This window comes from Cyprinus carpio, chromosome A16 (genome assembly GCF_018340385.1).
Source record: "Cyprinus carpio isolate SPL01 chromosome A16, ASM1834038v1, whole genome shotgun sequence".
NCBI classification, from domain to species: Eukaryota; Metazoa; Chordata; class Actinopteri; order Cypriniformes; family Cyprinidae; genus Cyprinus; species Cyprinus carpio.
In genome coordinates this window covers 15306826-15322219 of record NC_056587.1, presented here as the reverse complement: position 1 = coordinate 15322219, position 15394 = coordinate 15306826, and the positions used below count along the sequence as shown (strand labels likewise).

Genomic DNA, 15394 nt, shown 5'->3' with positions numbered 1-15394 from the left:
TAAAGAGGACTAAAAATATTATATATAATGATTTAAGAGGTAAATGTGTTGTGGTGTGTGTTTTTGGCATTTTTGACTATTCCTCATGATTAAAATGTAAATAAACTCAGTTTGTGCGTAAACTCTTTTTTTCCCATTCTTCCGTGCTTTGTTTTGATGTGGACAGGAAGTTTCCCACACTGCCTGCCAGAGACCAGCACCTGCATTTAGATTACTAAAAACTTGGACCTCCATTTCAAACAAAATTCAAATAAATGTTACACCATACTGCTGCTGCTGCTGTTGTTCTTTCAATAAGCGAATTTAAAGTATATAGCCTACAATAAATGAAATGTGGTGTCATGATTTACTGTTGATAAAAACAAAGGTTTATTATTTCATAATAAAAAATCCTAAGAAATGTGCAAAAGCAATTAATTTCATCCAACCAGCAGGACAGCAGTGACGTGTGAACTGAATTTGGTGAAAGTACAGTGTGTTACAGTAAAGTTATTAACTATTTTTCATAATAAAATCATAAAAAATGTGCCAAAGCAACTATTTTCAATATAAGTGTTGTAGTATAACCTGCAGGAGAGCAGTGATGTGTAACCTGGATTTGGTGAAAGTATGGTGTTACAGTAACGTTATTAACGTTTTCATAATAAAAAAAAATCATAAAAATTGTGCAAAAGCAACTATTTTTAAAATCAATGTTGTAGTATAACCAGCAGGAGAGCAGTGCGTGAATTGAATTTGGTGACACAACAGTGTGTTACTGTGAAGTTATTGAGTATTTTGTTAGTAACCTTTTTCGCGTTTCACACTTTGCAGACGGTCCCTTCGGACGTGTCTCTCAGACGCCAGCGCATTGAGATCATCGTATTTTGTACAGAGAGGAGGAAAGCTTGTTTTCAGGCAAAATCGCTTGTAGCTCGTTTACTACGTCACTACGAGTGAAAAGAGGCATAATTCGTGTACTAAAAACGTTTTGCTCGCGAGTTATTGATCACAAAAGTCGAATCTGTGAATATCTTGCCAATTTTACCGAACTACATTAGTCCGGGATGCAGACCCTTCTCGATTTGCTGGGACCGAGGCGGCGTTTTTTATTCTCCAGCTGAATACCTGTATGTGGTTTATAAGGAGCATCTCACAGTCCCATGTGGTACTGTCTATGAAAGAGTTAATCCCAAAGGCACATAAAATATTTATGCAAGTCCCCAACGGGTTATTGGGTCAGTGAGTTTCCGCCCGTGAAAGCAGCAGCATCAGCGGCATTATGGGTGAGTGTCACTTCTAATGCACTTTAGTACGGAGAGCCCCGTACATGGCATGCAGGAAAAAATAGTAGGCTAAATCGTGCGCATGATTTACTAATTCGTTCCCTCAGTGTACTAAAACGTGCACACGATTACTATTGCGTTCCCTCGATTTACTATTTCGTTCACTTGATTTATAAATTGTGCGCACGATTTACTAATTCGTTCCCTCGATTTGCTAAATCGTGCACATGATTTATAAATCAAGGGAACGATTTAGCAAATCGAGGGAACGCATAAGTAATCGTGTGCACGTTTTAGTACATTGAGGGAACGAATTAGTAAATTGTGCGCACAATTTATTTTTTTCTTGCAGGTCATGTGTGGGGCTCCGTACTTTTGAACATTGTTGCTCAGAGTTTTTTTTTTAAGCAATCGACATTTTCATCCGAATTTTTTTAGTACGCCATAGCTCCAATTTGGAAGAAAGAATTTATTCATAACAGATTATTTTCATTTAGACATGAGATCTAGGTCTGTTAAAATAGAATTCGTGTAATTCTACTTTCTCTCCATCTAATGGTTCTGTCCCATCTTGTCTTAAACACGCAGTGGTTTCTCCTTTACTTAAAAAACCAAGCCTAGCAGCTACAGAATTGATTAACTTCCGTCCCATTTCTAAACTACCGTTCCTATCTAAAGTCATAGAAAAAAATGTTTTTCACAAATTACTCCTTTTTTATCTATTAATGCTCTTTTAGATGAATTTCAATCTGGTTTCAGAGCTGGTCACAGTACAGAGACTGCTGTGTTAAAGTTCTGAATGATTTGTTTTTAGCATCTGACTCTGGGAGGGCTTAGGTTTTAATCATGTTAGATCTCAGTGCCACATTTGACACTGTGGATCATTCAATTCTTTTAAAAAGGTTGGAGTGTGAGGTTGGGTTTAGGGGTACTGCTCTGAAATGGTTTCATTCATACCTTAAGGATAGAACATTCTCTGTTAATTTTGGCAAATGTCTCCTCTTCTGTGGTTCCTTTAAAATATGGTCTCCCTCAGGGCTCTATATTGTTTTCTTTGTGTATGCACCCCTTGGGATCCATCTGTCGTCGTTATGACATCTCATACCATATGTACGCAGATGACACACAGATTTATTTTCCCCTTAAAGCTGGAGATGAACAGTCTTTGCAATCTTTGTTACTCTGTCTGAATGAAATTAAAATTTGGCTCTCTAATAATTTTCTTCAGCTTAATGAAAGAAAATCTGAAATCATAATATTTGGGCCATCAAATTTTAAAGAGCGCGTAGTCAGTATTTTTGCTCCTTTGGAGATGACTGTGAAGGACAATGTGAGAAATCTTGGGGTCATTATTGATTCATCGCTTAGCTTTGATAAACAGATTAACTCAGTTGTAAGAAGTAGTTTTTATCATCTTAAAATTATTGCTAAGCTTAAACCTTTTCGTAGTTTTAATGATTTGGAGACTGTTGTACATGCTTTTATTTCTTCGCGACTGGACTACTGTAACTACCTCTATGTAGGGATCAGCCACGACAACTATCACGTCTGCAGCTTGTACAGAATGCTAAAGCTAGACTTTTGACGGGCACCAAAAAAAGAGAGCACATCACTCCAGTGCTGCGTTCTCTTCATTGGTTACCAGTCAAGTTTAGGATTGATTTCAAGATTTTACTGGTTGTTTTTAAAGCTTTACATAATTTGTCTCCAAATTATATCTTATAGAGCCCTACATTTCAGTTAGGTCTTTAAGATCGTTAAATCAACTGTTGCTAGTTACTCCTCAGTCCAAAAAGAAGTCAAAAGGTGATCGTGCTTTCTCAGTAGCAGGCCCTAAACTGTGGAACAATCTCCCTCTTTCTATTCGACAAGCTCCATCAGTGTTTAGGTCTCAGCTGAAGACTTATCTGTTTAGCTTGGCTTTTTAAGTAGTTCTTGTTTAATTTCTGTACTTGTAAATTTGTATGTCTACTGTGTTTTTATTTTACACTGTGAAGTATAAATGTGAAGTATAAATTGTGTATAAATGTGCTTTACAAATAAATTGAAGTTGAAGTTGAAGTTAATGTTGCTTTCCTTCGGAGTGCACTAAATTAGCTTTTTTATGTTTTCTGAGGCATATTGAAGCATTCAAAGTCTACATGTAATCAAATTTGATTTACATCAAAGAAAAAAAAACGCTGTTATTGCAGCTATCCTAACATTTTAAACCGTTTTATTATATATTAATCTCGTGCAATACAGTAATTATGTTAACACATAATAATAGCAGGGCTCTCAAGTTATAGCAAAAATTTGGAGTGAGCTTAGGGGAGGGGCCACTTAAAGGGGAGGATTCACAAAAAGGTGAGGAGCCATTCAAATATTTGCAGCAGTTTTCCCTAGCAGTTCAATTTTACGTATTGTTCATAATTGACCTGAACAAATAGAAATGATAACAACTGGTAAATCACAACTGGTAAATATGATAAAAAGCAAAAAAAAAAAAACAACAACAACAAAAAAACCCTCCAAATAAAATAGGTAGGTTTATGTATTTTAAAAATGCAAATGTATCAAAAATAAAAAAATACATTTCTCCACAAGCGAGCCAACTGAAGAAGAGCAGTGCTCAATGTTCATACTGTACACATAAAGTAGGATTGCAGAACTTGCCCTGCGGATGTATGTCAAGCTGTGTTTTGTGTGTGTGTGTGTGTGTGTGTGTGTGAGATAGAGAGAGAGAGAGAGAGCACATTTTGGCTTATGAATGTTTTTTGTTTTTTTTCCCTGTTGTGTTTGTTGCACATTTTCATGTCTTGATGACAGGGGTAGGGGGCTCCCACTTAAAGCACTGTGGCTCAAGGCCAGCCATTTTCACTGTCATGATAGATGATAGCATTCTGTCCAAACCAAACTGTTTCTAGTTTTGGCTTTGTTCCAACCCACCATGGAGAACACTCTCTCTGCATCTGCATTTGAATGGGGAAGCCACAGTGCTTTAAAGGGTTAGTTCACCCAAAAATGAAAATTCTGTCATTAATGACTCACCCTCATGTCGTTTCAAACCCGTAAGGCCTTCTTTCATCTTCAGAACACAAATTAAGATATTTTTGATGGAATCTGAGAGGTGTCTGACCCTGCATAGACAGCAATGCAACTGAAATGCTCCAAAAATTATTCTTGTAGCTTCGTATAATTGCAGATGAACCACTGATGTCACATGGATTATTTTACAGATCTCCTTGCTACGTTTCTGGACTTGGGAACATTTCAGTTGCATTGCTGTCTATGAAGGGTCAGACACCTCTCAGATTCCATCAAAAATATCTTAATTTGTGTTTCGAAGATGAACGAAGGTTCATCATGAGGGTGAGTAATTAATTACAGAATTTTCATTTTTGGGTGAACTAACCCTTTAAGGGGGAACCCCTACCCCTGTCATCCAGGCATCAAAATATGAATCAAACACTTCAAACAGACTTACAAAAACTCTCTATCTGTCTCTCTCTCTCTCTCTCTCTCTCTCTCTCACTCTCACTCCACACACACAGCTTGACACACATGCTCAGGGAAAGGGCACTTTTTAAAAAAATAAATATATAAAACAATTTATTTTATTTGGACAAATTTGTCTGTCTTTTATTATATTTACCAATTGTTGTAACATCTCTACTACTTAGTTTCTGGTAACCAAAGCCAAGTTAAAGCTTCTGGTTGCAAAGCAGCTGGAGAGTTTTTGACTCCATCATTAATAATTTAGCACAAATTTAGCTATATTCCCCAACATCAGATCTCACTATCTTTAATCACAGACAAGTGATTTCGTCCAGGAATCGTAAAATCAAAATCCTTAAAAAAAGGTTACCTACAGCATTCATCGGGTCTTGGTCTCTCAACTTACACTACGTGTGTGTGCGCGCATCTATGTTGCTTAGTAACGAACGCTCTTGCAGCGGGGTCACGAAATTTACGCAGAAACAACAACATTTTAATTTCTGATTGGCTGGTAGGTAAACTCGGCAGAGAACTTCCCTCCGAATTCGTCCATTAAAGATGCTGTATGTAAGATTTTGATTCTTCTTAAGTATTATTATACCATAATATGTTTGCAGATATTTAAGAAACATGCTAAGTAAACATACTTATTTATCTGAAAAACAATGCTACATTTATTCTCCTTTGAAAATGTGCGTTCCTGGCCAGAATGTCGATCTTTGTTTTGTTTTGGCACCCTGGGTTGCCAGTTGGCGGAAAACACAGAGTATTTTATTTCATTCATCATCAAGTGCACTCGTTCCTGTTTGTGTCTTCAATCTGGCAACTTCCATGTCTCTCCAATATTTTGAATTTATACTGCAATACCTAGTTCAACCACTCGGTGTCAATCCTACATACAGCACCTTTAATTATAACAAAACAAGTTATCCCTTATTTCTCAGCGTGAGAATACAAGGTGTGGCGTGAAAACGTGTGAACGGGTTGAAATGTGTGTCTCACGGCGAATGCGTGAGACTTGAGCCCTGATAATAGTGATAAAAAGCTTATAGATTTAATTTTTTTCTTATTGACCTCAATATGTCAATATGGCTCATTAGCTTGTAGATTTAGTTTTACTGACATCATTGAACGCAGACTTTGATTACACAACCGTTTTTATTTGGGTCAATGAGGGGGCTGACCTTCACGTAACCCATAAACATGTGGCTGTCAAGGGAAGGATGTTGAACAATTCTTGGCAAGACACAGTGTCTCCTAGATAGTGACATTTGCCCTTGTGTTGTAGTTGGGGTTTATGTGCTTGTATGCGTGTTTTTCCTTATTTCCAAATATTTACAAGGCAGTAAAAATGTGTTTTCTAGTAATATCCAGTAGTTCACTCATCATTCTTGCCTTTCAAGAGTGAACGCACTACATGGTGCACGTTGTAGTTCAAAAGATTAACTAACCCACACATTTAAATAATATGCAAAAACTTTATGCCTTCATTTAATCTCTCAGATTTTTATTATGGATGAAATGCATAACAAGCAAAATTGAGTTTATGATAGGATACTTCCCAGATTTAACTATGTCTTTATATGACTGCATCTGATGGCCTACGTACTTCAATAACTGAATAACTGACTATAGCTCACATAGAAATATTTGAGATGTGACATATGCTCTCTCTCATTGCTTGCAGCTTCTACCTGTTCAGGATGTGGACCAGGATATAAAACCCCTCTGGATGCCATGAAAGTTGAGTTGCTTTTAAAACATAAGACAGCATATTGTCTAAACAATAAGGTGGTAGTATATATTAACATGTGAGTTGGTAATACATAGTTGCAAGTCACTACAAGGGAGCAGTGACCTCTGCACTGGAGACTCACTGTCAAACTGTGCTCACTGAACATGATCTTAGCTCCTCCTCCCCATCAGCAGAGGTCCTCCTCACTTGTGAATTGGCATTGCTCTGCATCGTTTGGTTTGCTTACTTGTTTTTCCCTGAAAAAAGAAAAGAATCCCACCCATACACCATAAACTTACCTCAAGCTTCACTGTACAAATTTTTTGTAATTTGGTAAAAGCAAGTAAATTTCTATGTGATTTTAAACCTAAACCTAAAATACTTTTAACATGATAAATTGCATTATACCTTAGAAATTCTTAGAAATTATTATATGTATAAAATTATAATGATTTTTTTTTTATAAATATGAATGAATATCTAATGGAAAAACCAGTATATATGTTGTCTTTGTAAAATTATTTTTTTTTATTAGTTGTTTTTATATGAAAAAAATCTGTTTAACTGGCTTTTATAGGCTTATACTGGCTTTTTGAGGGAACGAATTAGTAAATCGTGCGCACAATTTATTTATTTTTTCTTTCATGTCATGTGCGGGGCTCCGTACTTTATAGCATGTTTAGTGCATTTTATCCAATGTTGCGGACACAAATGGTACACCTTTTATGGAATTTATTGATAAATTATAGGAAACAAAGATTCATAGATTTAATCTTTAAACTTAAACATAAATTCTTCCTACAGGGCCTCGAGAAGAGATAGTCTACCTGCCATGCATTTACCGCAACACCGACATTCAGAAACCTGACTATCTTGCAACTGTTGATATCAATCCACAATCTCCTAATTTTTGCAAGGTAATAGCAAATATGAAATATACACTTAAAACTATTTAAAATTAGAATGTGGCAGCAACATTTTCTTTTTTCATATTTCTTTAGAAGCATTTTTTCTATTTACACCCTCTTGTCTAGGTGATTCATAGGCTGCCCATGCCTAATCTAAAGGATGAGCTACACCATTCTGGTTGGAATGCCTGTAGCAGTTGTTATGATGATCCCTCCAAAAGACGCAATCGTCTCATTCTGCCTTCCCTGATGTCCTCCCGTATCTATGTCGTTGATGTAGGGACGGATCCACGGGCCCCACGGCTTCATAAGGTTCATTTTAGTAAACACTCAGTTATACAAGTGCCTGTCTGTATGAATAACCTTACTGTAATGGTGTTATTTTGTGGATGAACATCTGGATTAGTAATCTGAGGAAGGTTTAAAAACCCAGGAGCAATTCATGAACTATAGAGTTGCTTAAATGACTTGATCAAGTTGCTCCAAAAGGGCTTTTCCTACTTATATGCATACGATTTTTAATTTTAACTGCATGCTATAGTACTTCATACTGGCCACGTATTACAAATTCATACCCTTGTTTTAACAACAATTTACTAGAATAAGGGAACAAATTAATAAATTGTGGGAACAAATTCTTAATTTGTGGCCACGATAAATATATTTTTGTCATGTGCCCCAAATATTTGTTTCAGTTTTTGTTAAGAAAAGCCACACAGAGAACCTGATTTATTTTAGCAGTTTGAATTTATTTTAAAAGCCCAGAAGCATGACATCATGCCCTGTTACCCATATTGATAATTGATTTTGTTTAACATCTACAACATAATGCTGAACATCAAGTGTGACCGCCCCTTAATACATGACTGTTGACTTTAAGAATGTTTCGTTCTTGCCAAGCCCATGAATTCTTTTCATCTCTCTCCTCCCCCAGATAGTCGAGCCCATAGATCTGTTCTGGAAATGCGGCCTTGCCAACCCCCACACTTCTCACTGCTTAGGCAGTGGCCAAATCATGATCAGTACCATGGGCGATCCCTCTGGCAATGGCAAGGGTAAGATGCTGTGTTCACAGCTCTGTATTTTCAGTACACATTTATACTTACCTTTTATTTATATTCATTTGGTGGTTTTGTGTTGTTGGATGGCAAAACTTTCGAAGTCATTGGCAACTGGGAGAAGCCAGGTGAAGCAGCACCGTTTGGTTATGACTTCTGGTACCAGCCTCGCCACAACGTCATGATCAGCACTGAGTGGGGAGCTCCAAAAGCATTGGGAAATGGCTTCAACCCTGCAGATGTCAAAACTGGTATGTTCATGTTCAAGAGTGTGTTCAAGAGTCGTTGTAGCCGACTGGCAGTGATGATCAGATCTGTCTGTAGGTCATTATGGACAGCGCCTCCATGTGTGGGACTGGACCACGCACAAGCGGATACAGACTCTGGATCTAGGGGAAGAGGGTGCTATTCCTCTGGAGATCCGATTCCTGCACAACCCTGCTGCGGCTGAAGGATTTGTGGGCTGTGCACTTCAGAGCACCATCTTCCGCTTCTACAAGACTCCGGCAAGTACATAAAAAGCGCTTGTATTAAAATCTTCTCTAACCTTTTTTTAAAGCCTTAAAAAATGATTTAAAGGACAGTTTTATGCCAACAACCCCCACAGTTTTTAAACAATGCATGTTTTTAACTTCAGATTTTGTATTTTACAGAAACGGGACTGGGCAGCAGAGAGAAAGTGATCCAAATTCCAAGCAAAAAGGTGGAAGGTTGGGCTCTTCCTGAAATGCCAGGTGAGTACTTTAAGTAATGTTCTATAGTATATTTTTTTATTTAAGTTTAATTTTTTTTTAATGTTTTTATTTTTTTATATTAAAGGGATAAAAAAACACAGTTTCTGGCAATCTCATGTTAATCTTGAGTACCTACAGAAAAGTATTGCATCCTTCATATCTCTGAAGTGTCTTCAGATTTATCAGATTTATAAAAGACCGATAAAGCTGTACCACTTCTCTCCAAAAACAGTCGAGCTCCTGGAGGTGTGCCGTGGGTGGAGCTAAAGAGTCACGAGCATGCAAAGCTTTTGCATAGTGATCATCTTCAAGCTGTGACATTAACATAAATAAAACAGGAACCAAAATTTTGAGTTAAATTTTAATTTGTTATAAAACATTTGTCACCGAAATGACAAACACACTTGTACAACTCCGTGCTGCCCCAGAGAAACAAATTGCATCCACTGTTCCCTTAATGCTGGGTTCTGAATGAGGTTATCTTTCCCTCACAACCAAATACACACTTCTTTGGTGATATTTTTTGTTTCTTGGTCTAAAATCAAAATGGCAAATCCTTCTTGAGCAAGTCCTGTGCAGCTGTGCACCTGAACAATGCATGTTGATGGGCGTGCTCTTGCACTGACTCTGGTTGATGTGTGCACGTGCGAGTGCCCATACAGGTAATTCCGCCCTTTATGATGTCTTACAAAAATTAAAAAAAAAAAACTTTCTGAAACTTATAAGAACCCTGAAGGAGAGTATTGGGCACAGAAATACTCTTGTCATACATCCAAACTAATTTTTTGAAACTTTGGCCATGTTTAGCATGAGAATCCAACTCTTTAACAGTGTAAATAAGTCAAAATGCATGAAATAGTATTAGACATCCCCTCTAATGGAAAAACTCAGGGAAATTAACAAACATTAATCATTATGTACAGTGTACAATGTAATTTCCAAAACAAATGGAAAAAAGCACTATAGAATAGGTTTGAGACTTTTTTACAACAGTAAACCACTAAATACAATGATCCCCTTAGCAAAGGACCCATTTTCTAAAACATAAAGGTTGCTAAATGTTTTTTCTACATACTGTTAGTGTTATATATACAGGCGCATCTCAATAAATTAGAATGTTGTGGAAAAGTTCATTTATTTCAGTAATTCAACTCAAATTGTGAAACTTGTGTATTAAATAAATGCAATGCACACAGACTGAAGTAGTTTAAGTCTTTGGTTCTTCTAATTGTGATGATTTTGGGTCACATTTAACAAAAACCCACCAATTCACTATCTTAACAAATTAGAATATGGTGACATGCCGATCAGCTAATGAACTCAAAACACCTGCAAAGGTTTCCTGAGCCTTCAAAATGGTCTCTCAGTTTGGTTCACTAGGCTACACAATCAAGACTGCTGATCTGACAGTTGTCCAGAAGACAATCATTGACACCCTTCACAAGGAGGGTAAGCCACAAACATTCATTGCCAAAGAAGCTGGCTGTTCACAGAGTGCTGTATCCAAGCATGTTAACAGAAAGTTGAGTGGAAGGAAAAAGTGTAGAAGAAAAAGATGCACAACTAACTGAGAGAACCGCAGCCTTATGAGGATTGTCAAGCAAAATCAATTCAAGAATTTGAGTGAACTTCACAAGGAATGGACTGAGGCTGGGGTCAAGGCATCAAGAGCCACCACACACAGACGTGTCAAGGCATATGGCTACAGTTGTCGTACTCTTCTCCTGAATCACAGACAATTTCAGAGGCGTCTTACCTGGGCTAAGGCGAAGAAGAACTGGACTATTGCCCAGGGGTCCAAAGTCCTCTTTTCAGATGAGAGCAAGTTTTGTATTTCATTTGGAAACCAAGGTCCTAGTGTCTGGAGGAAAGGTGGAGAAGCTCATAGCCCAAGTTGCTTGAAGTCCAGTGTTAAGTTTCCACAGTCTGTGATGATTTGGGGTGCAATGTCATCTGCTGGTATTGGTCCATTGTGTTTTTTGAAAACCAAAGTCACTGTACCCGTTTACCAAGAAATTTTGGAGCACTTCATGCTTCCTTCTGCTGACCAGATTTTTGAAGATGCTGATTTCATTTTCCAGCAGGATTTGGCACCTGCCCACACTGCCAAAAGCACCAACAGTTGGTTAAATGACCATGGTGTTGGTGTGCTTGACTGGCCAGCAAACTCACCAGACCTGAAACCCATAGAGAATCTATGGAGTATTGTCAAGAGGAAAATGAGAAACAAGAGACCAAAAAATGCAGATGAGCTGAAGGCCACTGTCAAAGAAACCCGGGCTTCCATACCACCTCAGCAGTGCCACAAACTGATCACCTCCATGCCACGCTGAATTGAGGCAGTAATTAAAGTAAAAGGAGCCCCCACCATTATTGAGTACATGTACAGTAAATGAACATACTTTCCAGAAGGTCAAAAGTTCACTAAAAATGTTTTTATTTTTAAATTTTTGTTTGGTCTTATGAAGTATTCTAATTTTTTGAGATAGTGAACTGGTGGGTTTTTGTTAAATGTGAGCCAAAATCATCACAATTAAAGAACCAAAGACTTAAACTACTTCAGTCTGTGTGCATTGAATTTATTTAATAAATTACAATTTGAGTTGAATTACTGAAATAAATGAACTTTTCCACGACATTCTAATTTATTGAGATGCACCTGTATATGAAAACTAGGACTGTTAATAGAATGAAATGGTTATGAATAATGATTATTTTTAGTTTATTTCTGACAATTTTTTTAAGTAATATAAACTGTTATGTATGTAATTTTTTACAAAATATTGTGTTAAATATTTGATATCTACAGCCCTTAAAAATACATTTAGTGATTTTTTTTTTTTTGGGGGGGGGGTGCTGTTCTCTCATTTTTTTTCAAATTTAACAATCTGCAAAAAAAAAAAAAAAAAAAAAAAAAAAAAAAAAAAAAAAAAAGTCTGAATAATAAGTTTTTTTTTCTCTCATTTTTCCCCTTTCAATTTTTTCCTGGACTCCAGTTTGACAATCTGCTATAATGAAATTATATATTTTTAAAAGAAATTATACACTCATTTACTCGTGTATTTTTGCCATAGGTCTCATTACTGATATCTTGATCTCACTGGATGATCGCTTCCTGTACTTCAGTAACTGGTTGCATGGAGACATTCGACAGTATGACATCACTGACAGGAGGAATCCACGTATGGTTGGTCAGGTAAGACAGCTTGGATTAGCAGGATCAAGACACTTTTGTCTACATTTCTATGATCATGTCAAAGACAAATAAAGTGTCAGTACAGTAGGACTTACATTTAATATTTTGATCTTCCTTGGGGGCAGCATTTTGAAAGATGGACCAGTGAAAGTATTGGAGGACAAAGAACTGGATAGCCAGCCAACCCCACGGATACTGAAGGTACTTTTTTACTTCCAAGTGTGCTTCATGTGAGCTCTGTGTACACATTTGAGTTAGCCATTTATGTAGAGGAAAACAGCCTAAAGTTGTTGGTAACTAACTAATTGACAGATGACCCAGCTTACTGTCCTCCAAATCATTAGGTCATGCAGACCTAAACAGAGCAATTAGAGCACATCATTCGTTGGGGGTTAAAATGTTCCTTTCCTCATCAGGGAAAGCGAGTGCAGGGAGGCCCTCAGATGCTCCAGCTAAGCTTGGATGGAAGACGACTGTACGTCACCACCTCTTTATACAGTGCCTGGGACAAGCAGTTCTACCCTGACCTTGTCAAGTGAGACAAAAAAAAATCTTTGTTTGTAATGTTACTTGAGTTTTGTTAATCAAAGATTAAGACATGAGGCTGTTTAAATGATTTGAGAAGTAACCTCTTGATTTGTTTGCTATGCTGTAACATGTCTCTTATTTCTCTTGAGGGAGGGGTCAGTCATGATGCAGATTGACGTGGACACAGATAAAGGCGGGCTGAAGCTCAACAAGAATTTCCTTGTGGATTTCGGAGCAGAACCAGATGGTCCTGCACTTGCCCATGAGCTCAGATATCCTGGTGGAGACTGCACTTCTGATATCTGGTTATGAAATTGGGGCCAAGCTATTACGTTCCAAGGAGCAGAGCTAATATTCCCATATTTTCACAACTGAGTGGAGATACAATATATCATCAGTATCATGTATAATCTACATATGGACTAAATCCTTAATCATATCATGTCTATTAGTGATTAAAAGAGTAAATCACTTCTCAAATGTAAAAATATATTTTTGTTGTCTTTATATGCTTTCTGCATTTTTTTTTTTTTTATAAATATTTTGTATCCCAGTGAACTCAAAGGCTTTCTCATTTGTTGTTGTAAGGGCTTTCTGAATCATTAGAATTGCAAAGTAGATTTTAAACACGTGTGCAAGTGCACCGAGTGAGTGCACATATTTTAAAGTATCCTATTAGGAATACGTTCTAAAATAAAGCAATCAGTTATGTTGTATTACAGTGCTTAGAACCCTTCAAAGAACAAAAAACAAACACTTCCAGGAGTTACACCACTACTTAAGGTAGTTTTGTTTATTGCCATTGTAGTTCACAAGTATGAAAAGTTGTCTCTCCAAGTCTGAAGACAGGGACAAATATTATTTTATAAGAAGTATTAATAAAAAGGTTTTTATTTTTTCCCCTGTAATAATAAATAACTACAGTACAACTATAAATAGGAATGTCAAATGGTTAATAAAAATTAACATGCATCAAATTAAATGTCATCTATTGACTTATTAAATCGGTAGTCGTAATGATTGTGCTTGTGTGTGTGTGTGTGTGTGTGTGTGTGTGTGTGTGTGTAATAAAATCATAATTGTAAAAAGTTATATGGAATATAAAAAATGAACAGAAATTGTTATTATACTTTTATTATTACTACTAATATTTATTTCTATTATTCTTATTATGTAAATGAGAAGCAAAACGACTTGTTTTCAACAGCTAATGTTTTTAACCTTTCATAACCTAATGTTTATCACCCTCTTTAGCTGTGTCTGAAAGCCTAGCGAGCTTCCTATCTAGACAGCATTTGTAGCCATTGCCTAAACGCCTACGAATGCTGTCTTGGTAGGCAGCTCTCTTGTGTTTTGAGACCCGGGCTGTTCGTGTTGTATGCCGGAATCAGGCAGTTGATGTGGGCAGCCTCGGTGTCATCTCTCCATTCACTTTCTTAGCGAACCTCACCGGCTATTCAGCAACAGGAGAACCCCGGCTCCCAAATGGGGCAGTTAAAACACAGATAAACCGGTTATTTAAGCCTTCACCCGGTTTATTTTGAGGTAAGTCATATGTTTAGATGTTTCCCTGGGTCGGTTCAAAAGTACGTTATAAAGTAGAGACGTTGCGTTAGCGGCTTGGCTAAGTATAGCATTCGTTTGTGTTTTTACGAGGCTTATCCTTTCGGCCTTCATAACAGTTGCACATTTAATAATAACTAATGTTAATTAAATTATACATTTTTCAGCACACATACTATTATACTGTTTTAAGGCAAAAATCTTTTTGAGCCCGTCAAGAGAGAAAAGTAGTCGACGTGTCTCTTAAAGGTCTCAGCTAAACATGCTCAGATGCTAACGAGTGCAAAAGTCATCTGACTGATAGACCGCTGATTTTTAACGTCTGAAGTAGGATAAAACAAGTAATGTTTTGATCATAAAGCAGTTTAGAGAAGAAATATGGATGTTATTACGAGTTTTGGAAGCCATAACTGCAAATATTTAGCTTGATGTTCTTGTACTGTCAGTTGTCTGTAGACTTTCAACTAACGTTAATGTTACTGATATAAAAAGAAATAACGCTGGCAGTGTGTTTTTATGGCGAGTTGATTAACGAGTTCAGCATTGTATTGTTAATTAATCTATATCATTATGTCCTGATCAAACCAGCTGACGCATCACACAAATCCAAATTATAGCTACCGATAGCCATTAACCTTATAGACCTGGCTTTAAGGTTGTTGATTTTGTTTCAGTGTGTTTGATCTCAAGATTATTGGATTTCGTGGTTTATATATAATGTGGCAGTCTTGTAATCTAGTTACTCAAGGGTTTCATCAAATAGTTAGATAATAATGGTTTTGGATTGTGGAAAGTGCTGTGGGTGTTGGCAGGAGGAGAGACTGATCATTCATGGTCTACATGTTTTGTGTTCCTCTAGATCACTGTCTTCCTCTCACATTTCAGGGTAAAGGCTGATTGAATTTACTCTTTCCATTGCAATCGGAGAAG

General features: G+C 36.9%; 1 protein-coding gene across 1 annotated transcript; it reads left to right on the top strand.

The window, feature by feature from the left end:
* The first annotated feature begins 1202 nt into the window (after positions 1–1202).
* LOC122148023 (methanethiol oxidase-like) lies at positions 1203–13878 on the top strand. Its single transcript, XM_042772921.1, is given in 13 exon segments — positions 1203–1265; positions 6430–6486; positions 7282–7394; positions 7512–7697; positions 8320–8440; positions 8512–8694; positions 8768–8949; positions 9097–9114; positions 9117–9177; positions 12252–12373; positions 12482–12574; positions 12790–12908; positions 13051–13878. Coding segments are annotated over 13 exon segments (1422 nt in total). The 5' UTR covers positions 1203–1261; the 3' UTR covers positions 13214–13878.
* The last annotated feature ends 1516 nt before the right edge of the window (positions 13879–15394 follow it).